Source organism: Pseudoliparis swirei, chromosome 18 (genome assembly GCF_029220125.1).
Source record: "Pseudoliparis swirei isolate HS2019 ecotype Mariana Trench chromosome 18, NWPU_hadal_v1, whole genome shotgun sequence".
Taxonomy (NCBI): domain Eukaryota; kingdom Metazoa; phylum Chordata; class Actinopteri; order Perciformes; family Liparidae; genus Pseudoliparis; species Pseudoliparis swirei.
The window spans coordinates 982,882-1,008,577 of record NC_079405.1 but is presented as its reverse complement, the minus strand read 5'-3'; the positions used below and the strand labels follow the sequence as shown (position 1 = coordinate 1,008,577).

The window sequence follows — 25,696 nt, the reverse complement described above, 5'->3', positions numbered from 1 at the left end:
GTGTTAACATACAGCTCCACCTTAATGGTGTTAACATACAGCTCCACCTTAATGATAACATACAGCTCCACCTTAATGATGTTTACATACAGCTCCACCTTAATGATGGTTACATACAGCTCCACCTTAATGATGGTTACATACAGCTCCACCTTAATGATAACATACAGCTCCACCTTAATGATGTTTACATACAGCTCCACCTTAATGATGGTTACATACAGCTCCACCTTAATGATAACATACAGCTCCACCTTAATGATGTTTACATACAGCTCCACCTTAATGATGTTTACATACAGCTCCACCTTAATGATGTTAACATACAGCTCCACCTTAATGATGGTTACATACAGCTCCACCTTAATGGTGTTAACATACAGCTCCACCTTAATGATGGTTACATACAGCTCCACCTTAATGATGTTAACATACAGCTCCACCTTAATGATGTTTACATACAGCTCCACCTTAATGATAACATACAGCTCCACCTTAATGATGTTAACATACAGCTCCACCTTAATGATGTTAACACACAGCTCCACCTTAATGATGGTTACATACAGCTCCACCTTAATGATGTTAACATACAGCTCCACCTTAATGATGGTTACATACAGCTCCACCTTAATGATGTTAACATACAGCTCCACCTTAATAATGTTAACATACAGCTCCACCTTAATGATGTTAACATACAGCTCCACCTTAATGATGTTAACATACAGCTCCACCTTAATGGTGTTAACATACAGCTCCACCTTAATGATGTTAACATACAGCTCCACCTTAATGGTGTTAAGATACAGCTCCACCTTAATGGTGTTAACAGACAGCTCCACCTTAATGGTGTTAACAGACAGCTCCACCTTAATGATGTTAACATACAGCTCCACCTTAATGGTGTTAACATACAGCTCCACCTTAATGGTGTTAACATACAGCTCCACCTTAATGGTGTTAACATACAGCTCCACCTTAATGATGTTAACATACAGCTCCACCTTAATGGTGTTAACATACAGCTCCACCTTAATGGTGTTAACATACAGCTCCACCTTAATGGTGTTAACATACAGCTCCACCTTAATGATGTTAACATACAGCTCCACCTTAATGGTGTTAACATACAGCTCCACCTTAATGGTGTTAACATACAGCCCCACCTTAATGATGGTTACATACAGCTCCACCTTAATGATGTTTACATACAGCTCCACCTTAATGATGTTAACATACAGCTCCACCTTAATGGTGTTAACATACAGCTCCACCTTAATGGTGTTAACATACAGCTCCACCTTAATGATAACATACAGCTCCACCTTAATGATGTTTACATACAGCTCCACCTTAATGATGGTTACATACAGCTCCACCTTAATGATGGTTACATACAGCTCCACCTTAATGATAACATACAGCTCCACCTTAATGATGTTTACATACAGCTCCACCTTAATGATGGTTACATACAGCTCCACCTTAATGATGTTAACATACAGCTCCACCTTAATGATGTTTACATACAGCTCCACCTTAATGATGTTAACATACAGCTCCACCTTAATGATGGTTACATACAGCTCCACCTTAATGGTGTTAACATACAGCTCCACCTTAATGATGGTTACATACAGCTCCACCTTAATGATGTTAACATACAGCTCCACCTTAATGATGTTTACATACAGCTCCACCTTAATGATGTTAACATACAGCTCCACCTTAATGATGTTAACATACAGCTCCACCTTAATGATGTTAACATACAGCTCCACCTTAATGATGTTAACATACAGCTCCACCTTAATGATGTTAACATACAGCTCCACCTTAATGATGTTAACAGACAGCTCCACCTTAATGATGTTAACATACAGCTCCACCTTAATGATGGTTACATACAGCTCCACCTTAATGATGTTAACATACAGCTCCATGTCAATGAGCCCATGTCAATGAGCTCCATGTCAATGACCCATGTCAATACAGCCCATGTCAATGAGCCCATGTCAATGAGCCCATGTCAATGAGCCCATGTCAATGAGCCCATGTCAATGAGCCCATGTCAATGAGCGCATGTCAATGAGCGCATGTCAATGAGCCCATGTCAATGAGCCCATGTCAATGAGCCCATGTCAATGAGCCCATGTCAATGAGCCCATGTCAATGAGCCCATGTCAATGAGCCCATGTCAATGAGCCCATGTCAATGAGCCCATGTCAATGAGCGCATGTCAATGAGCCCATGTCAATGAGCCCATGTCAATGAGCCCATGTCAATGAGCCCATGTCAATGAGCCCATGTCAATGAGCGCATGTCAATGAGCCCATGTCAATGACCCCATGACAATGACCCCATGTCATTGAGCCCGGGACAATGAGCCCATGTCAATGCCCCCATGACAATGAGCCCATGTCAATGAGCCCATGTCAATGAGCCCATGTCAATGAGCCCATGTCAATGAGCCCATGTCAATGAGCCCATGTCAATGTGCCCATGCCAATGAGCCCATGTCAATGAGCCCATGTCAATGCGCCCATGTCAATGAGCCCATGTCAATGAGCCATGTCAATGAGCCCATGTCAATGAGCCCATGTCAATGAGCCAATGTCAATGAGCCCATGTCAATGAGCCCATGTCAATGGGCCCATGTCAATGAGCCCATGTCAATGGGCCCATGTCAATGAGCCCATGTCAATGAGCCCATGTCAATGAGCCCATGTCAATGAGCCCATGTCAATGAGCCCATGTCAATGAGCCCATGTCAATGAGCCCATGTCAATGAGCCCATGTCAATGAGCGCATGTCAATGAGCCCATGTCAATGAGCCCATGTCAATGAGCCCATGTCAATGAGCCCATGTCAATGAGCCCATGTCAATGAGCCCATGTCAATGAGCGCATGTCAATGAGCCCATGTCAATGAGCCCATGTCAATGAGCCCATGTCAATGAGCCCATGTCAATGAGCCCATGTCAATGAGCCCATGTCAATGAGCCCATGTCAATGAGCCCATGTCAATGAGCCCATGTCAATGAGCCCATGTCAATGAGCCCATGTCAATGAGCCCATGTCAATGAGCCCATGTCAATGAGCCCATGTCAATGAGCCCATGTCAATGAGCCCATGTCAATGAGCCCATGTCAATGAGCCCATGTCAATGAGCCCATGTCAATGAGCGCATGTCAATGAGCGCATGTCAATGAGCCCATGTCAATGAGCCCATGTCAATGAGCCCATGTCAATGAGCCCATGTCAATGAGCCCATGTCAATGAGCCCATGTCAATGAGCCCATGTCAATGAGCCCATGTCAATGAGCCCATGTCAATGAGCCCATGTCAATGAGCCATGTCAATGAGCCCATGTCAATGAGCCCATGTCAATGAGCCCATGTCAATGAGCCCATGTCAATGAGCCCATGTCAATGAGCCCATGTCAATGAGCCCATGTCAATGAGCCCATGTCAATGAGCCCATGTCAATGAGCCCATGTCAATGAGCGCATGTCAATGAGCCCATGTCAATGAGCCCATGTCAATGAGCCCATGTCAATGAGCCCATGTCAATGAGCCCATGTCAATGAGCGCATGTCAATGAGCGCATGTCAATGAGCCCATGTCAATGAGCCCATGTCAATGAGCCCATGTCAATGAGCCCATGTCAATGAGCCCATGTCAATGAGCCCATGTCAATGAGCCCATGTCAATGAGCCCATGTCAATGAGCCCATGTCAATGAGCCCATGTCAATGAGCGCATGTCAATGAGCCCATGTCAATGAGCGCATGTCAATGAGCCCATGTCAATGAGCCCATGTCAATGAGCCCATGTCAATGAGCCCATGTCAATGAGCCCATGTCAATGAGCCCATGTCAATGAGCCCATGTCAATGAGCCCATGTCAATGAGCCCATGTCAATGAGCCCATGTCAATGAGCCCATGTCAATGAGCCCATGTCAATGAGCGATGTCAATGAGCCCATGTCAATGAGCCCATGTCAATGAGCCCATGTCAATGAGCCCATGTCAATGAGCCCAGGTCAATGAGCCCATGTCAATGAGCCCATGTCAATGAGCCCATGTCAATGAGCCCATGTCAATGAGCCCATGTCAATGAGCCCATGTCAATGAGCCCATGTCAATGAGCCCATGTCAATGAGCGCATGTCAATGAGCCCATGTCAATGAGCCCATGTCAATGAGCCCATGTCAATGAGCCCATGTCAATGAGCCCATGTCAATGAGCCCATGTCAATGAGCGCATGTCAATGAGCCCATGTCAATGAGCCCATGTCAATGAGCCCATGTCAATGAGCCCATGTCAATGAGCCCATGTCAATGAGCGCATGTCAATGAGCCCATGTCAATGAGCCCATGTCAATGAGCCCATGTCAATGAGCCCATGTCAATGAGCGCATGTCAATGAGCCCATGTCAATGAGCCCATGTCAATGAGCCCATGTCAATGAGCCCATGTCAATGAGCCCATGTCAATGAGCGCATGTCAATGAGCCCATGTCAATGAGCCCATGTCAATGAGCCCATGTCAATGAGCCCATGTCAATGAGCCCATGTCAATGAGCGCATGTCAATGAGCCCATGTCAATGAGCCCATGTCAATGAGCCCATGTCAATGAGCCCATGTCAATGAGCCCATGTCAATGAGCCCATGTCAATGAGCCCATGTCAATGAGCCCATGTCAATGAGCCCATGTCAATGAGCGCATGTCAATGAGCCCATGTCAATGAGCCCATGTCAATGAGCCCATGTCAATGAGCGCATGTCAATGAGCCCATGTCAATGAGCCCATGTCAATGAGCCCATGTCAATGAGCCCATGTCAATGAGCCCATGTCAATGAGCCCATGTCAATGAGCCCATGTCAATGAGCCCATGTCAATGAGCCCATGTCAATGAGCCTGTCAATGAGCCCATGTCAATGAGCCCATGTCAATGAGCCCATGTCAATGAGCCCATGTCAATGAGCCCATGTCAATGAGCCCATGTCAATGAGCCCATGTCAATGAGCCCATGTCAATGAGCCCATGTCAATGAGCCCATGTCAATGAGCCCATGTCAATGAGCATGTCAATGAGCCCATGTCAATGAGCCCATCAAGAGCCCATGTCAATGAGCCCATGTCAATGAGCCCATGTCAATGACATCAGAGCCCATGTCAATGAGCCCAAGTCAATGAGCCATGTCATGAGCCCAGGTCATGAGCGGCCAGGTCAGGGAGCGGGTCAATGATCGCCCAGGTCAATGAGCCCATGTCGGCCATGGGAATGGCGATGTCAATGGCCCATGTTAATGACCTTCCCATGTCACCGTCAAGGAGCCCTTCATGGTCAATGAGCCCTGTCGGAAGAGGATCTGGTCTCCCGTCCACCAGAGGACAAGGCCTGGTTCCATGTCCACCGTCCAGAGATCGGACTTCGCTCCATGTCCACCAGAGATGCTCTCGGGCTCCATGTCCACCAGAGACTCGGTTCCCCTTCGTCTCCATGTCCACCAGAGACTCGGTTCCCCTTCGTCTCCATGTCCACCAGAGACTCGGTTCCCCTTCGTCTTCATGTCCACCAGAGACTCGGTTAATTTTCAGTGTTTTAGCATTCCAGTGTAGCCTTCTCTGCACACTGCACGCTCATGTTTATTATTATTATTATTAATATATCGTAAAGCTGGACATGGCTGCACAGAGAGAGAGAGACCACTGCACCTTTAAGTTCCAGGATGTTTCTCAGTTTCACCTTTAAAAAAGGAAAAGTTGAGATTGTTATTTATTGTTTTGTTGGCAAAAGATGTCGAAGTTTAGTGTTTACACTAAGAACACGTCTTCGCTCAGATGGTTGTTTTTAAGAATTTAATAAATGTCTAAATGTTCTTCTGTTGTCATGTACTTTGTTTACATTATGTGGGTATTTTTATTAGATTTATATATTTCTTTATGTTTCTGTGGACATCCAATCCGTGGTCCCGGATAAGGTCCTCTGGGCCGGAGCGGAGACCAATTGAGGATAAACTTTCCAAAAAGAAAGTAAAACGGCAACAGAGACTCAAAATGACTAAAAAGAAACAAACCAAAACATCTAAAAAAACACTTACTGATAATTATAAAGACACAAATTAAATTTTACTAAATACTTTTAAGAATTTAAATATTAAGACTCGTACGAAACAATATTACAACTGTAAAACTGCGATCAACTCAAGAAATACAATCTACTTTAAAAAATGTTTTTATTGTTCTATGATTGTATATTCACCCATATGCTCTTATTGATATTTTACGTTATTTCTCTTATAAACGCGCTGTATACATTTGAAGTTAGTATTGTTTAAATGAAGCTTCTTGTTTACTGTACCCGGTTGAGTACATGTCTTTATATCTGAATGTTTTTCAATATAATTCTCATCTGTGAAATAACTCTTAATAATGTTGTCTGAGCACTATGACGTAACATTAACGTAGTTAAAGCGACAGTGTTAACCAACACGTGACGCAGACGGCTCGAGGAGTAACGGGCGTACGGCCCCTTTAAATCCAGCGGGTGACGTCAGCGCCTCGGTTTACTTTGCTTTGTCCCGGAGCCGTGTTTTCCAGATCGCGACGCCGAGAGAAACCCGACGCACGGCTCGCGCTGCAGACGTTATAACGCTCGTGCGTGAGTTCATAACGGTGTCATACCCGCCGCGGCGATGCCGTCCGACAGACCCTTCAAACAGAGGAGGACCTTCGGTAAGAAAACCGCCCGTTGGTCCGGAGGATCGCTGGTCATCCGGCCCGCTAGCTAGCATTAGCTCCCGGTGTTGTTTACCTGTTTGTTGTGCTTATTGTGGGCGCGTGCTTTACTCTTAACACGTAGTTTTAGAGCTCATATTATTAACAACGTGTGGACAGAAGCTTCAGGGTCTTCACGTTTATAAAATACTACACGGAAAATAATGTAATTGTACGCGGGGAGCTAAATGCTATAGTGTGTTATCACCGGGGGTCACGTGATTAGTGGAGCTGCGCGAGACTAAACATTCAGAGCGTCTGCTGCAGAAAGGGTAACCACAGCGCATGCGCAGTTGTTTATATTGTAACTGGATGCGGAAGGGAGGAGCCTCTACTGTTGCGTAACACGGTTATTCAGATGAATGGTGTGTGTATGTGTGTGTGTGTGTGTGTGTGTATGTGGGGTCGTGTGGTTGTGTTGTTTATAACCTCTAAGTCATAAAGATAATACTTCATTAGTCCCGTCTTTGTGATCATAACAGCCGGTCCTGAAATATAAATACTAGAGATGCACCGATCAGGTTTTCGGTGCCGATCACCGATCACTGAACTCAGTATCTGCCGATCCGATAATACCGATCACCGATCACGGTGTCGATTGAAGCATTCTATTTATTGTGTAGCATTATTGCTATGAGGACTATGAGGAAATACATATATAAAGCAACTCAAACATTAAAGAAATTACAGATTTCTTTAAACATTTAGGACTTTTACTTTGAAAAATTTCCTAATTGATACATTAAAATGTATTGATTGCTATTGTAGGGGATTTCAGATATGTATGGAACACATCTGCATCATTCATTTCCTGGAACTCTTGGGGAAATCTATAGACAGGACTTTGTTTAACATACAAAAGTCTGACTTATTTTTATAAACTCTTCCTTGGTACAGTAAACATGTTTTATTGTTAGCATAATTTAAGCTAAATCTCAGAAAAGATCTCTAAAGATACAAAATCAGTTCATTGTTTACTTGTATATGTTCGTGTTTGATTTGTCGACATCTTATTTTGATAAACGGATGTTGTTTCACGTGGTTCTTTCCGCTAACTTTGCAACACCGGATGTTGTCACTTAAATCCTTCCGCTAACTTGATCAAACCCTCTCGCTCTCGATGGAATGTGTTTAGCGTGAGCATCTCTAGGGGCTCAGAGCCTCAGACATGTGAGAGTCGGCTGAGTCGACCCAGAGATTCAACTCGGGGGACGGGGACGCCGCTCGGTGGGGAGGATCCCCTCTGACCTCTGACCTCTGCGGCCCTCGCCGGCGCATCGTCTCCGTTGCGCGGCGATTGAAACGTCTGATAGTTCTCTCAGATGTTACGTCATCTGATCGGCCGTTTTGATCGGCCGTTTGAGAACGCCGATCAAAACCGATAATGGGAATATCGGCCGATATGGATCGGCGCCGATCAGATCGGTGCATCCCTAATATATACTTAATTTTTTTGTTGCAGATACTTAAGAAATGAAGATGATCTAAAAATAGAATGTTCCTCTTGTGAGATCCTTTTTTAAATGTGATCTTCTCATAAGCCACCTGACAAATAGCCCGTAGCCCCGCCCCTTCTCCCGTAGCTCCTCCCCTTTGTAGCTGCTCCTCTGAGGTCGTGAACCCGATGTTTTCCTGGAGCACGGGTTCTTCCTCCCGCAGAGAAGCGTCTGTTCATGAAACCGTGAAGCTGCAGGGAGACAGAAGCAAAGCGGTGAGACCGAGTCCACAAAGGGTTCATCTGCTGAACATCAGCTCAAGACATGAGACCCAGGACGTCTTCATAGGAATCAACACAAAGGATTCATTGATCATCAGGAGGGATTATTGATTATCTACATGTCCGAGTTGCCTCTGTGGAGGCCGTCGGTCTCCTTGTGATCATGGGGAGATTACATCAAAATCAAAGAAGCCCCAGATCAGTTGAACTCTGACATCCAATGAAACACATTCTCCCAGAATGCTCCATGGTGTGTTGCTCATGAACGCTCTGCCTCTGTTTGTTCCCTCAGCTGATCGCTGCAAAGAGGTCCAGCAGATCCGGGACCAGCACCCCAACAAGATCCCCGTAAGCTCACGAGTAGATCCGCTCACGAGTAGATCCCACGAGTTGATCCGCTCACGAGTAGATCCCACGAGTAGATCCCACGAGTAGATCCGCTCACGACTAGATCCGTTCACGAGTAGATCCGCTCACGAGTAGATCTGTTCACGAGTAGATCCGCTCACGAGTAGATCCGTTCACGAGTAGATCCGTTCACGAGTAGAGCCGCTCACGAGTAGAGCCGCTCACGAGTAGATCTGTTCACGAGTTGATCCGCTCACGAGTAGATCCCACGAGTTGATCCGCTCACGAGTAGATCCCACGAGTAGATCCCACGAGTAGATCCGCTCACGAGTAGATCTGTTCACGAGTAGATCCGCTCACGAGTAGATCCGTTCACGAGTAGATCCGCTCACGAGTAGATCCCACGAGTAGATCTGTTCACGAGTAGATCCGCTCACGAGTAGATCCGCTCACGAGTAGATCCGTTCACGAGTAGATCCGCTCACGAGTAGATCCCACGAGTAGATCCGCTCACGAGTAGATCCGCTCACGAGTAGATCCCACGAGTAGATCCGCTCACGAGTAGATCCCACGAGTAGATCCGTTCACGAGTAGATCCGCTCACGGTTCCGGTGATCCGCTCACGGTAGATCCGCCACGGTAGATCCGTTCACGGTAGATCCGCCACGAGTAGATCCGCCACGGTAGATCCGTTCACCAGTACATCCGCTCACGAGTAGATCCGCCCGCCAGTAGATCCGTCACGCAGTAGATCCCACGAGTAGATCCGCCGCAGATCCCACGAGTAGATCCGTTCACGGTAGATCCGCTCACGACTAGATCCGTTCACGAGTAGATCCGCTCACGAGTAGATCTGTTCACGAGTAGATCCGCTCACGAGTAGATCCGTTCACGAGTAGATCCGCTCACGAGTAGATCTGTTCACGAGTAGATCCGCTCACGAGTAGAGCCGCTCACGAGTAGAGCCGCTCACGAGTAGATCTGTTCACGAGTTGATCCGCTCACGAGTAGATCCCACGAGTAGATCCGTTCACGAGTAGATCCCACGAGTAGATCCGCTCACGAGTAGATCCGCTCACGAGTAGATCCGTTCACGAGTAGATCCGCCACGGTAGATCCGCTCACGGTAGATCCGCTCAGGTAGATCCGCCACGGTAGATCCGTTCACGCAGATCCGCCACGGTATATCCTCGGTAGATCCGCTCACGCAGATCCCACGAGTAGATCCGCTCACGAGTAGATCCGCTCACGAGTAGATCCGCTCACGAGTATATCCCACGAGTAGATCCGTTCACGAGTAGATCCGCTCGAGTAGATCCGTTCACGAGTAGATCCCACGAGTAGATCCTCTCACGAGTAGATCCGCTCACGAGTAGATCCGCTCACGAGTAGATCCCACGAGCAACGCCACGTAGACGCCAAGCGACAGACAAGAATTGGGTTGCACGAATATTCACATCAAATATATATATGAATATTTGTATGTATATATAAACATATATATATATAAATATATGAATATTTATATGTATATAAACATATATATAAATATTCATATATTGATATATTTATTTATATATATTAATATAAACATATATGTTTATATATATATAAACATATATATATATTTTTTAATTATATATATTTATATATAAAAATATTTATATATATTTACATTAAATTACATATTTATATATATATGTAATATAGATGTTACACATGTTTAATGTGTATATAATATATATGTTACATGTATATAATATAGATGTTATACATGTAACATGTATATTATATAGATGTATAACGTATATAATATACATGTTTAACGTGTATAACATGTATATAATATAGATGTATAACATGTATATTATATAGATGTATAACATGTATATTATATAGATGTATAACATGTATATTATAGAGATGTATAACATGTATATTATATAGATGTATAACATGTATATAATATACATGTTTAACGTGTATAACATGTATATTATATAGATGTATAACATGTATATAATATACATGTTTAACGTGTATAACATGTATATTATATAGATGTATAACATGTATATTATAGATGTATAACATGTATATTATATAGATGTATAACATGTATATTATACATGTTTAACGTGTATAACATGTATATTATATAGATATGTATATAATATACATGTTTAACGTATAACATGTATATTATATAGATATAGCATATGTATATAATATACATGTTTAACGTGTATAACATGTATATTATATAGATGTATAACATGTATATTATAGAGATGTATAACATGTATATTATATAGATGTATAACATGTATATAATATACATGTTTAACGTGTATAACATGTATATTATATAGATGTATAACATGTATATTATAGAGATGTATAACATGTATATTATATAGATGTATAACATGTATATTATATACATGTTTAACGTGTATAACATGTATATTATATAGATGTATAACATGTATATTATATACATGTTTAACGTGTATAACATGTATATTATATAGATGTATAACATGTATATTATAGATGTATAACATGTATATTATAGAGATGTATAACATGTATATTATATAGATGTATAACATGTATATTATATACATGTTTAACGTGTATAACATGTATATTATAGAGATGTATAACATGTATATTATATAGATGTATAACATGTATATTATATAGATGTATAACATGTATATAATATACATGTTTAACGTGTATAACATGTATATTATTTACATGTAACACCTATGTGTTTAACGTGTATAACATGTATATTATATAGATGTATAACATGTATATAATATACATGTTTAACGTGTATAACATGTATATTATATAGATGTATATGTATATAATATACATGTTTAACGTGTATAACATGTATATTATATAGATGTATAACATGTATATAATATACATGTTTAACGTGTATAACATGTATATTATATAGATGTATAACATGTATATAATATACATGTTTAACATGTATAACATGTATATTATATAGATGTATAACATGTATATAATATACATGTTTAACGTGTATAACATGTATATTATATACATGTATAACATGTATATAATATACATGTTTAATGTGTATAACATGTATATTATATAGATGTATAACATGTATATAATATACATGTTTAACGTGTATAACATGTATATTATATAGATGTATAACATGTATATAATATACATGTTTAACGTGTATAACATGTATATTATATAGATGTATAACATGTATATAATATACATGTTTAACATGTATAACATGTATATTATATAGATGTATAACATGTATATAATATACATGTTTAACGTGTATAACATGTATATTATATACATGTATAACATGTATATAATATACATGTTTAATGTGTATAACATGTATATTATATAGATGTATAACATGTATATTATATACATGTATAACATGTATATTATATAGATGTATAACATGTATATAATATACATGTTTAACGTGTATAACATGTATATTATATAGATGTTATACGTGTCTCTAACATGGCGCCCCCTGCAGGTGATCATTGAGCGCTACAAGGGGGAGAAGCAGCTTCCTGTTCTGGACAAGACCAAGTTCCTGGTGCCGGACCACGTGAACATGAGTGAGCTGGTCAAGATCATCAGGTGAGGGGGGGTCATCTTGTGTGACCTCTTGACCTCTCGTGTGACCTCTTGACCTCTCGTGTGACCTCTTGGCCTCTCGTGTGACCTCTTGACCTCTCGTGTACCTCTTGACCTCTCGTGTGACCTCTTGACCTCTCGTGTGACCTCTCGTGTGACCTCTTGCCCTCTCGTGTACCTCTTGGCCTCTCGTGTGACCTCGTACCTCTTTTGACCTCTGTACCTCTTGGCCACCTCTTGACCTCGTGTGACCTTGACCTCTTGGCTCCTCGTGACCTCTTGGCCTCTCGTGTGACCTCTTGGCCTCTCGTGACCTCTTGACCTCGACCTCTGTACCTCTGACCTCTACCTCCTCGTGTGACCTCTTGACCTCTCGTGACCTCTGACCTCTCGTGTGACCTCTGTGTACCTCCCTCTGACCTCGTGTACCTCTTGGCCTCTCGTACCTCTTGGCCTCGTGTACCTCTTGGCCTCTCGTGGTACCTCTTGACCTCGTGGTACCTCTTGACCTCTTGTGACCTCTTGACCTCTCGTAGACCTCTCGTGACCTCTCGTGTGACCTCTTGACCTCTCGTGACCTCTCTTGTACCTCTTGGCCTTGTGACCTCTTGACCTCCTGCAGGACCTCTGTGCACCTCTTGGCCTCTCGTTGACCACCTCTTGGCCTCTGTACCTCTGGACCTCCCTCGTACCCTCTTGGCCTCTCGTGTACCTCTGGCCTCGACCTCTTGGTCTCGTAGACTCCTTGGCCTCGTGTACCTCTTGGCCTCTGTGACCTCTGACTGTCTCTTGACCTCTGTGTACCTCTTGACCTCGTGGACCTCTTGGACTCGTGGTACCTCTTGGCCTCTCGTGTACCTCTTGGCCTCATTAGACCTCTTGACCGCTTGTGTACCTCTTGACCTCTCGTGTGACCTCTTGACCTCTCGTGTGACCTCTCGTGTACCTCTTGACCTCTCGTGTACCTCTTGACCTCTCGTGTACCTCTTGACCTCTCGTGTGACCTCTTGACCTCTCGTGTGACCTCTTGTGTACCTCTTGACCTCTCGTGTACCTCTTGACCTCTCGTGTACCTCTTGACCTCTCGTGTGACTTCTTGACCTCTGGCCCTCAGGCGTGTGACCTCTCGTGTACCTCTGGCCTCGTGTGACCTCTTGGCCTCTCGTGACCTCTTGACCTCTCATGTGACCTCTTGGCCTCTCGTGTGACCTCACGTGCCTCTTGGCCTCATGTAGCCTCTTGGCCTCCCTCTTGGCCTCTCGTACCTCTTGGCCTCTCGTGTGACCTCTACGTGGCCTCTGGCCTCTCGTGTGACCTCTTGACCTCGTGTACCTCTTGGCCTCTCGTGTACCTCTTGGCCTCTCGTGTACCTCTTGGCCTCTCGTGTACCTCTTGACCTCGTGTACCTCTTGACCTCTCGTGTACCTCTTGACCTCTCGTGTGACCTCTCGTGTGACCTCTCGTGTACCTCTTGACCTCTCGTGTACCTCTTGACCTCTCGTGTGACCTCTCGTGTACCTCTTGGCCTCTCGTGTGACCTCTTGACCTCTCGTGTGACCTCTCGTGTACCTCTTGGCCTCTCGTGTGACCTCTTGACCTCGTGTACCTCTTGGCCTCTCGTGTACCTCTTGGCCTCTCGTGTACCTCTTGGCCTCTCGTGTACCTCTTGGCCTCTCGTGTACCTCTTGGCCTCTCGTGTACCTCTTGGCCTCTCGTGTGACCTCTTGGCCTCTCGTGTGACCTCTTGGCCTCTCGTGTACCTCTTGGCCTCTCGTGTACCTCTTGACCTCGTGTACCTCTTGACCTCTCGTGTACCTCTTGACCTCTCGTGTGACCTCTCGTGTGACCTCTCGTGTACCTCTTGACCTCTCGTGTACCTCTTGGCCTCTCGTGTGACCTCTTGACCGCTTGTGTACCTCTTGACCTTTCGTGTGACCTCTTGACCTCTCGTGTGACCTCTCGTGTACCTCTTGACCTCTCGTGTACCTCTTGACCTCTCGTGTACCTCTTGACCTTTCGTGTGACCTCTTGACCTCTCGTGTGACCTCTTGTGTACCTCTTGACCTCTCGTGTACCTCTTGACCTCTCGTGTACCTCTTGACCTCTCGTGTGACTTCTTGACCTCTGGCCCTCAGGCGCCGCCTGCAGCTGAACCCGACCCAGGCCTTCTTCCTGCTGGTGAACCAGCACAGCATGGTGTCCGTGGCCACGCCCATCTCTGAGATCTACGAGCAGGAGAGGGACGAGGACGGCTTCCTGTACATGGTCTACGCCTCGCAGGAGACCTTCGGCTGCTAGGGGGGCTCGGGGGGGTCTTCAGGGGAGAGGGGGGGGTCTTCAGGAGGGGGGTCTTCAGGAGGGAGGCATCTTCAGGAGAGGGCGTCTTCAGGGAGAGGGGCATCTTCAGGGAGAGGGGTCTTCAGGAGAGAGGGTCTTCGGGAGGGCATCTTCAGGGAGGGGCATCTTCAGGAGAGAGGGGGGGTCTTCTCTCCACTACACAGCACCCTGTCAGAAGTCAGACTCGTACCCTCTTTCTTCTTTTGGTCCCACAGACTCTTATTTTGAAAAGCTGGGAAGAACCGGCCAATGGGTGTCAAATTCACGTGTCATGCTTAAAATCGTGTGTGTGTGTGTGTGTGTGTGTGTGTGTGTGTGTGTGTGTGTGTGTGTGTGTGTGTGTGTGTGTGTGTGTGTGTGTGTGTGTGTGTGTGTGTGTGTGTGTGTGTGTGTGTGTGTGTGTGTGTGTGTGTGTGTGTGTGTGTGTGTGTTCACTGAGGCTTCTGGTTGTTTCATTTTTAGCTGACGTTTGTCACGTGACCTGAAGTTCAGACGATATAACAAATTAATGCAAGACTAATATGTAGTTAACAGTAACTTTACAAGTGCAATATTTAGACCCCAGAAGAAGCTAGCATTATATCCTGTATACGCTTTACTACACTTCCCTGTCAAGGCAGCGATAGCAGCGTCAAGCATTCTGGGATCAGCTGGCCAGTGATGTCACCGGTCCGCAGTAGAGGGGGGGGCCCTCAGGAGAGGGGGGGTCTTCAGGGGAGAGGGGGGTACCTTCAGGAGAGAGGGGCGCTTCAGGAGAGGGGGCATCTTCAGGAGAGGGGGGTCTCAGGAGAGAGGGGGCCTTCAGGAGAGGGGCATCTTCAGGAGGGGGGGCATCTTCAGGAGAGAGGGGGGGTCTTCTCTCCACTACACAGCACCCTGTCAGAAGTCAGACTCGTACCCTCTTTCTTCTTTTGGTCCCACACAGACTCTTATTTTGAAAAGCTAAAGAACCGCCAATGTCAAATCACGTCATGCCGAAAATCGTGTGTGTGTGTGTGTGTGTGTGTGTGTGTGTGTGTGTGTGTGTGTGTGTGTGTGTGTGTGTGTGTGTGTGTGTGTGTGTGTGTGTGTGTGTGTTCACTGAGGTTTCGGTTGTTTTTCAGCTGACGCTTGTCAGCCGACCTGAAGTTCAGACGATAAACAAATTACGCAAGACTAATATGTAGTTAACAGTACTTGCTGCGTAATATCACTTCTGTGAGAAGGGAAGCTAGCATTAGCATCACTAACCTCACGCTGCTACTTCCTGTCAGGCAGCGTGTAGCGTCAAGCATTCTGGGATCAGCTGGCCAGTGATGTCACGGTCAAGATCTATTCGACGCCAGTGACACTCAACGCTTGCGTGGTGTGACGTAGCGACAGACAAGAATTGGGTTGCACGTAATATTCACATCAAATATATATGAATATTTGTATGTATATATAAACATATATATATAAATATATGAATATTTATATGTATATAAACACAGAAAATATTCACATATTGATATATTTATTTATATATTAATAAAACATATATGTTTATATATATATAAACATATATATATATTTTTAATTATATATTTATATATAAAATATTTATATATTTACATTAAATTACATATTTATATATATATGTAATATAGATGTTACACATGTTTAATGTAAGTATATTATAGATGTTACACATGTATATATGAGATGTTATACATGTAACATGTATATTATAGATATATGTGATATAATATACATGTTTAACGTGGTATAACATAGCAGGTTATATGCATAACACATGTATATTATATAGACGTAGTAACATGTGCCATTATATAGCGTATAACATGTATATTATAGAGATGTATAACATGTATATTATATATGAGCATTGATGTGTATATAATATACATGTTTAACGTGTATAACATGTATATTATAGATGTATAACATGTATATAATATGTTTAACGTGTATAATATGTATATTATATAGATGTATATGTATATTATAGAGATGTATAACATGTATATTATATACATGTATACTATATATAATATACATGTTTAACGTAAAGTACATGTATATTATATAGATGTGAGCACATGTATATACAGCGTTTAACGCAGCGTATATTATATAGATGTATAACATGTATATAATATACATGTTTAACGTATAACATGCATATTATATAGATGCGTTAATACGTATATAATATACATGTTTAACGTATAGTTATGTATATTATATAGATGTATAATATGTATATAATATACACGTTTAACGTATAACATGTATATTATATAGATGTATAACATGTATATTATAGATGCATAACATGCATATTATAGAGATGTATAACATGTATATTATATAGATGTATAACATGTATATTATATACATGTTTAACGTGTATAACATGTATATTATATAGATGTATACATACATGTTTAACGTATAACATGTATATTATATATGTATAACATGTATGGCTATATGTTACGTGTGTATAACATGTATATTATAGATGTATAACATGTATATTATAGATGTATAATATGTATATTATATAGATGTATAACATGTATATTATATAGATGTATAACATGTATATAATATACATGTTTAACGTGTATAACATGTATATTATTTACATGTAACACCTATGTGTTTAACGTGTACAACATGCATATTATATAGATGTATACGATGTATATATACATGTTTAACGGTATAACATGTATATTATATAGATGTATAATATGTATATAATATACATGTTTAACGGGTATAACATGTATATTATATAGATGGAGTATTATATATAATATACATGTTTAACGGGTATAACATGCATATTATATAGATGTATAACATGTATATAATATACATTTAACATGTATAACATGTATATTATATAGATGTATAACATGTATATAATATACATGTTTAATGTATAAATATGTATATTATATACATGAGCAATATATAATATACATGTTTAATGTGTATAACATGCATATTATATAGATGTATAATATGTATACAATATACATGTTTAACGCACATAACATGTATATTATATAGATGCATAATATACATGTTTAACATGTATAACATGTATATTATATAGATGTATGTAACATGTATAATATACATGTTTAGTATAACATGTATATTATATACATGAGTTAACATGTATATAATACATGACTTAAACATGCATATTATATACATGCATAACATGTATATAATATACATGTTTAATGTACAACATGTATATTATATGATGTATAATATGCATTATTATATACATGTATAGACATAGCATACATTAAACATGTATATTATTATATACATGTATAATATGTATATAATATACATGTTTAATGCATAACAATATGCATATTATATAGATGATATCATGTATATTATATACATGTATAATATACATATTGATATATATTAAACATGTATAATATATACATAGACATGTATATAATATACATGTTTAACGGTATAACATGTATATTATATACATGTATAACATGTATATAATATACATGTTTATCAGTATAACATGTATATTATATACATAACATAATATACATGTTTAACGGTATAAATATGTATTATGAGGATGTATAACATGTATATAATATACATAGCTTAACGGTATAACATGGCATATTATATACATGCATAATGCAGCCCCAACATGGCGCCCCTGCAGGTGATCATTGAGCTACAAGGGGAGAGAAGCATTCCTGTTCTGGACAAGACTAAGTTCCTGGTGCCGACCACGTGAATGATGAGTGAGCTGGTCAAGATCATCAGGTGAGGGGGGTCATCTTGTGTGACCTCTTGACCCTCGTGTGACCTCTGACCTCCTTCGTGTGACCTCTTGACCTCCTAAAGACCCTCTGACCTCAGTGACCTCTTGGCCTCCCGTGACCTCTTGACCTCCTGTGTACCTCTTGACCTTCTGGGGTGACCCTTGACCTCGTGTGACCTCCTCGTGACCTCTGTCTCCTCGTACCTCTGGCCTCTCGTACCTCTGACCCCTCGTGTACCTCTTGACCTCTCAGGTACCTCTTGGCCTCTCGTAGCCCTCTTGACCTCTCGTGTGACCCTTGACCTCGTGACCCCTGACCTCCTCGTGGTCTCTCTCTTGCACCCTTGGCTTCTGCAGTGACCTCTGGCCTCGCGTGGTGACCTCTGACCTCTCGTGTGACCTCTGACTCAGGTACCCTCTTGGCCTCCTCGTGGTGACCTCTTGACCTCGTGGTGACCTCCTCGTACCTCTTGGACCTTCCGCTGTGGTGACCTCTTGGCCTGTGTGACCTCTGACCTCTCGTGTGACCTCTGACCTCCTCGTGGTGACCCCTGCACCTCTTGGCCTGTGGTGACCTCTGACTGCAGGCCTCTTGGCCTCGTGTACCTCTTGGCCTCCGTGGTACCCTTGGCTCAGGTACCTCTTGGCTCCTCGCGGTACCTCTTGGCCTCAGTACCTCTGGCCTCCGCAGGACCTCTTGGCCTCTCGTAGAGACCTCTTGGCCTCGGGGTACCCTGGCCTCTCGTGTACCTCTTGACCTCGTACCTCTTGGACCCCTGTACCTTCTTGACTGTGGTGACTGTAGACTGTGACCTCTCTCGCACCTCTTTGACCTCTCGTGGTACCTCTTGACCTCGCAGACCTCTCGTGTACCTCTTGGCCTCGTGGTGACCTCCTTGACCTGCCAGGTGACCTCGCACCTCTTGGCCTCGTGGTGACCTCTGACTGCACCCCACTGTACCTCCACTGCACCTCTTGGCCTCGTACCTCTCTTGGCCTCGTGCACCTCTGGCCTCCTCGTGGTACCTCTTGGCCTGTACCTCTTGGCCTCTCGTAGACCTCTTGGCTCTCGTAGGACCTCTGGCCTCTCGGCACCTCTTGGCCTCTCGTGTACCTCTGACCTCGTGGTACCCTTGACCTCCGTACCTCTTGACCCTCTCGTAGACCTCTGCAGGACCTCGTAGGACCTCTCGTGCACCTCTTGACCTCGTGGTACCTTCTTGACTGTGGTGACCTCTCGTACCTTCTTGGCCTCGTAGGACCTTTGACCTCTCGTGGTGGACCTCTCGTGTACCTCTTTGGCCTCTCGTGTGACCTCTGACCAGTACCCTTGGCCTCTGTACCTCTTGGCCTCCTCGCACCTCTGGCCTCGTGGTACCTCTCTGCCTCCACCTCTGGCCTCGTGGCACCTCTTATTCTCTCGTGACCCTTGGCCTCGTAGGACCTCTTATTCTCGTAACCTCTTGGCCTCTCGTAGTACCTCTTGACCTCACAGGCACCTCTTGACCTCTCGTAGTACCTCTTGACCCTCTCGTGACCTCAGACCTCTCGTAGACCTCTCGTACCTTCTTGGATCTCGTGGTACCTCTTGGGCCTCTCGGTGACCTCCTTGACCGCTTGTGTACCTCTTGACCTCTCGTGTGACCTCTTGACCTCTCGTGTGACCTCTCGTGTACCTCTTGACCTCTCGTGTGACCTCTTGACCTCTCGTGTGACCTCTTGACCTCTCGTGTGTGACCTCTGACCTCTCGCTGTGTGACCCCTTGGGTACCCCTTGACCCCTCTGCACCTCTTTGACCTCTCTGGGTACCCTTGACCTCTCGTGTGACTTCTTGACCTCTGGCCCTCAGGCGCCGCCTGCAGCTGAACCCGACCCAGGCCTTCTTCCTGCTGGTGAACCAGCACAGCATGGTGTCCGTGGCCACGCCCATCTCTGAGATCTACGAGCAGGAGAGGGACGAGGACGGCTTCCTGTACATGGTCTACGCCTCGCAGGAGACCTTCTGGCTAGGGGGGCCTGGGGCCCCAGGAGGGGGCCTCAGGAGAGGGGGGGCCCCAGGGAGGGGGGCATCTCAGGAGAGAGGGGGGGGTCTTCAGGGGAGAGGGGGGCATCTTCAGGGGAGAGGGGGGGGGCATCTTCAGGAGAGAGGGGGGGTCTTCTCTCCACTACACAGCACCCTGTCAGAAGTCAGACTCGCACTTTTCTTTCGGTCCCACACACAGACCTTATTTTGAAAGTTAACAAACCGCCAATGGTGTCAACGCTGTCATGCTTAAAATCGTGTGTGTGTGTGTGTGTGTGTGTGTGTGTGTGTGTGTGTGTGTGTGTGTGTGTGTGTGTGTGTGTGTGTGTGTGTGTGTGTGTGTGTGTGTGTGTGTGTGTGTGTGTGTGTGTTCACTGAGGCTTCTATTGTTTCATTTTTAGCTGATTTGTCACGCGACTCGAAGTTCAGATTTATATAACAAATTAATGCAACAAATATGTAGTTGCGTAACTTTACAAGTAACATCACCGCAGAGAAGGGAAGCAGCATTATATCACTAACCTCACGCCTGCTACCCCGTCGGCAGCTGCAGCTACATTCTGGGATCAGCTGGCCAGTGATGTCACGGTCAAGATCGACATCGGTGACACTCAACGTTTCGGTGACATTTATTGGTAGGAAACGGCGTTTTAACCCCGCGCTGGCCCTTTAAGAGGAACACGCAAACAAGATTGAGTCCCAACGTTAACAAACGGACGGCGGCCGTCAGGATGATGAACGCCGGGGAGGCGCGAGGTTCATCTGGGCCATTTGTATTTCTGTGGAAACGAAGACTTCCTGTCTGCTGGGACGCGACAGGAAGTCGTCGCTCCAAGTAGAGCCCGCCTCCTCCTCTTTCACCTCTTCCTCCTCCTCTTCCTCGCGTTGCACAGCTCGTGGAAACGTAGCAGACGGACATGAAGAGCTTCTTTTGCACATAAATTAATAAACGTGAAGAGTTGGCGTAGGACTTTTGTTTTGTAGTTGTGACCGTCCGCTCTGAGCCTTCAGAGTAAAAGGTTCCAGACGTGCATGTTGACTTTATATATAAATGGATATTGATTTTACGCAGTAGATATAATTGTATCGTTTGATTTAGAAAAGAAGTCTTGAGATGTTTCCCAAAACCAGAAAAGTGAAAGTGTATGTTTAAAACGAGATGCATAAATAAAGAGTAAACGATGATGTCATAGAGCTTAAGCATATAAACGTTTTTGATCGAAAACTTTTAACGCCTTCAAGAAATAAGTGTTGCCTTTAAGATGTAAAGTCTTTATTTCACTTCCCCGTGTCGACCAGCAGGGGGGCCGAGCACCAGCAGAAAAATGTATATGTCTATTAAAGAAGTTCTAATACAATTATCAGTGTTTACAATTTGAGATGAAGTGCATTATTTAATTCTATTGTTTTGGTGTTTTAACAATTCATAAACAGATCAGTATAATATCCCTAAACTGAGAAACGATGGAGAACATTTAGTCATAATTAAAGGTTGGTAACCGTATAAGTTGATCGTCTACGGGAAAAAACATTAAGCTGAGACTCCTTCAAAATAAAAGTTTACAGGAGAAAACGGGTTCATTTTATTAGCTTAAGAAGTGTTTTAAAGTTAAACTGAGGAGTATAAGTACAACAGAAGAATACAAGTACCTCCACAGAACCACGGCGTACAAAGAGATTTACTTTATTTTACAAGAAAACATCGTCTAGCTGCTCCACGGCACCGCCTGACTCTTTTGCTCTAATGAAGACAAACGGGACGGCCGGAGGAACGGAGACCGCCATCTTGGATCCTCACGCCATGCTGAGGAACAGGAAGAGAGAGAGGAAGAACAGGAAGAGAGAGAGGAACAGGAAGAGAGAGAGAGGAACAGGAAGAGAGGAAGAGAGAGAGGAAGAACAGGAAGAGAGAGGGGAAGAGAGGAACAGGAAGAGAGAGAGGAACAGGAAGAGAGGAACAGGAAGAGGGGAAGAGGAACAGGAAGAGAGACAGGAAGAGAGAGAGGAACAGGAGAAGAGAGGAAGAGGGGAAGAGAGGAACAGGAAGAGAGAGAGGAACAGGAAGAGAGAGGAACAGGAGAAGAGAGGAACAGGAAGAGAGAGAGGAACAGGAAGAGGGGAAGAGAGGAACAGGAAGAGAGAGAGGAAGAGGGGAAGAACAGGAAGAGGGGAAGAACAGGAAGAGAGAGGAACAGGAAGAGAGAGAGGAACAGGAAGAGGGGAAGAGAGAGGAACAGGAAGAGAGAGGAAGAACAGGAAGAGGAACAGGAAGAGAGGAAGAACAGGAAGAGAGAGGGGAAGAGAGGAACAGGAAGAGGGGAAGAGAGAGTTACAGGAAGAGGGGAAGAGAGAGAGAGGAACAGGAAGAGGAAAGAGAGGAAGAGGAAGAGAGAGAGGAAGTGGGGAAGAGAGGAACAGGAAGAGAGAGAGAGGAAGAGGAAGAGAGAGGAAGGGGAACAGGAAGAGAGAGAGGAACAGGAAGAGGGGAACAGTAAGAGAGAGAGGGGAAGAGGGGAACAGGAAGAGGGGAACAGGAAGAGAGAGAGGAAGAGGAAGAGAGGAACGAAGAGGGGAAGAGAGGAACAGGATCAGGAAGAGGGGAAGAGAGGAACAGGAAGAGAGAGAGGAAGAGAGAGGAACAGGAAGGAAGAGAGGAACAGGAAGGAAGAGAGGAACAGGAAGAGAGAGAGGAAGATAGAGGAAGAGGAAGAGAGGAACAGGAAGAGGGGAAGAGGATCAGGAAGAGGCGAAGAGAGGAAGAGGGGAACAGGAAGAGAGGAACGAAGAGGGGAACAGGAAGAGGGGATCAGGAAGAGGGGAACAGGAAGAGGGGAAGAGGATCAGGAAGAGAAGAACAGGAAGAGGGGAACGAAGAGGGGAACAGGAAGAGGGGAAGAGGATCAGGAAGAGGCGAAGAGAGGAAGAGGGGAACAGGAAGAGAGGAACGAAGAGGGGAAGAGGAAGAGGGGAAGAGAAGAACAGGAAGAGGGGAACAGGAAGAGGGGAACAGAGGATCAGGAAGAGAAGAACAGGAAGAGGGGAACAGGAAGAGGGGAACAGAGGATCAGGAAGAGAAGAACAGGAAGAGCGGATGAGGGAAGAGAGTCGTTTAAAACTCACGGCCATCTTGTTTTTTCCCATTTAAAAGGAAGTAACCAATTATTTATACACACATAATATATGAATACATAATATATGAATACATAATATATGAATACATAATATATGAATACATAATATATAAATGCACATAATAAATATTTAAATGATGTTATATAATATATAAACACAAACAAACTCCAGTGACAAAACAGGAACATGAGCAGTTAAAGTGAACCGATGTGTGTGTGTGTGTGTCTGTCTCTGTGTGTGTGTGTGTGTCTGTGTGTGTGTGTGTGTGTGTCTCTGTGTGTGTGTCTGTTCTGTGTGTGTGTCTGTAAAATTTCCTGTGTGTGTGTGTGTAGGTCTGTCTCTGTGTGTGTGTGTGTGTCTGGGTGTGTGTGTGTGTGTGTGTGTCTGTCTCACCATGTGTCTGTGTGTGTGTCTGTGTGTGTGTCTGTGTGTCTGTGGTCTGTGTGTGTGTCTCTGTGTGTGTGTCTGTGTGTCTCTAAAAGTCTGTGTGTGTGTATATGTCTCTGTGTGTCTGTGTGTGTGTCTGTGTGTGTGTGCTAATGTGTGTGTCTGTGTGTGTGTCTGTGTGTGTATCCAGGCTCCTGTGTCTGTGTGTGTGTCTGTGTGTGTCTGTGTGTCTCTGTGTGTCTGTGTGTCTCTGTGTGTGTGTGTGTCTCTGTGTCTCTGTGTGTGTCTGTGTGTGTCTCTGTGCGTGTGTGTGTGTGTCTCTGTGTGTGTGTGTGTGTCTCTGTGTGTGTGTGTGTCTCTGTGTGTGTCTTGTGTGTGTCTGTGTGTGTCTCTGTGTGTGTGTCTCTCATGTGTCTGTGTGTGTGTCTGTGTGTGTCTGTGTGTGTCTCTGTGTGTCTCTCTGTGTCTCTCTATGTGTATGTCCTGTGTGTCTGTCTGTCTGTGTGTGTCTGTGTGTGTCTCTGTGTGTGTCTCTGTGTGTGTGTCTGTGTGTGTGTCTCTGTGTGTGTCTGTGTGTGTGTCTGTGTGTGTGTCTGTGTGTGTGTCTGTGTGTGTGTCTCTGTGTCTCTGTGTCTGTGTGTGTCTCTGTGTGTGTCTCTGTGTGTGTCTGTGTGTGTGTGTCTGTGTCTCTGTGTGTGTCTGTCTGTGTCTCTGTGTGTCTCTGTGTGTGTCTCTGTGTGTCTCTGTGTGTGTATGTCTCTGTGTGTGTCTCTGTGTGTGTCTCGTGTGCAACTCTGTGTGTGTCTCATGTGTGTGTCTCTGTGTGTGTCTCTCTGCAGGTCTGTGTCTGTGTGTGTGTCTGTGTGTCTCTGTGTGTGTCCTGTGTGTCCTCTGTGCATGTCTGTGTGTGTGTGTCTGTGTGTCTCTGTGTGTGTCTCTGTGTGTCTCTGTCTCTGTGTGTGTGTGTCTCTGTGTGTGTGTCTCTGTGTGTGTCTCTCTGTGTGTGTGTCTGTGTCTCTGTGTGTTGTGTGTGTGTGTCTGTGTGTGTGTCTCTGTGTGTCTCTGTGTGTGTGTGTGTGTCTGTCTGTGTGTCTCTGTGTGTGTGTCTGCATCCCTGTGTGTGTGTCTGTGTCTCTGTGTGTCTCTGTGTGTGCCTGTGTCTGTGTGTGTCTCTGTGTGTGTCTCTGTGTGTCTCTGTGTGTGTCTCTGTGTGTGTCCTGTGTGTGTCTCTGTGTGTGTCTGTGTGTGTCTGTCTCGTGTGTGTGTCTCTCTGTGTGTGTCTCTCTGTGTCTCTGTGTGTGTCTCTGTGTGTGTGTCTCTGTGTGTGTCTCTCTGTGTGTGTCTCTCTGTGTGTGTCTCTGTGTGTGTGTCTCTGTGTGTGTGTGTGTGTCTCTGTGTGTGTGTCTCTCTGTGTGTGTCTCTCTGTGTGTGTCTTCCTGTGTGTGTCTTCAGGTGTGTACCTGTTTATCAGC

At 44.2% G+C, this 25,696-nt stretch overlaps 1 protein-coding gene and 1 pseudogene across 1 annotated transcript; both read left to right on the top strand.

The window, feature by feature from the left end:
• The first annotated feature begins 6,315 nt into the window (after positions 1-6,315).
• Positions 6,316-14,829, top strand: LOC130208297 (microtubule-associated proteins 1A/1B light chain 3A). The gene is made up of 4 exons (XM_056437339.1): positions 6,316-6,742; positions 8,794-8,849; positions 12,427-12,533; positions 14,666-14,829. Exons 1-4 carry the CDS (start codon positions 6,703-6,705, stop codon positions 14,826-14,828), a joined length of 366 nt encoding a protein of 121 aa, XP_056293314.1. The 5' UTR covers positions 6,316-6,702; the 3' UTR covers position 14,829.
• Positions 14,830-18,564: 3,735 nt separating this feature from the next.
• LOC130207823 (microtubule-associated proteins 1A/1B light chain 3A-like) lies at positions 18,565-21,286 on the top strand (annotated as a pseudogene).
• The last annotated feature ends 4,410 nt before the right edge of the window (positions 21,287-25,696 follow it).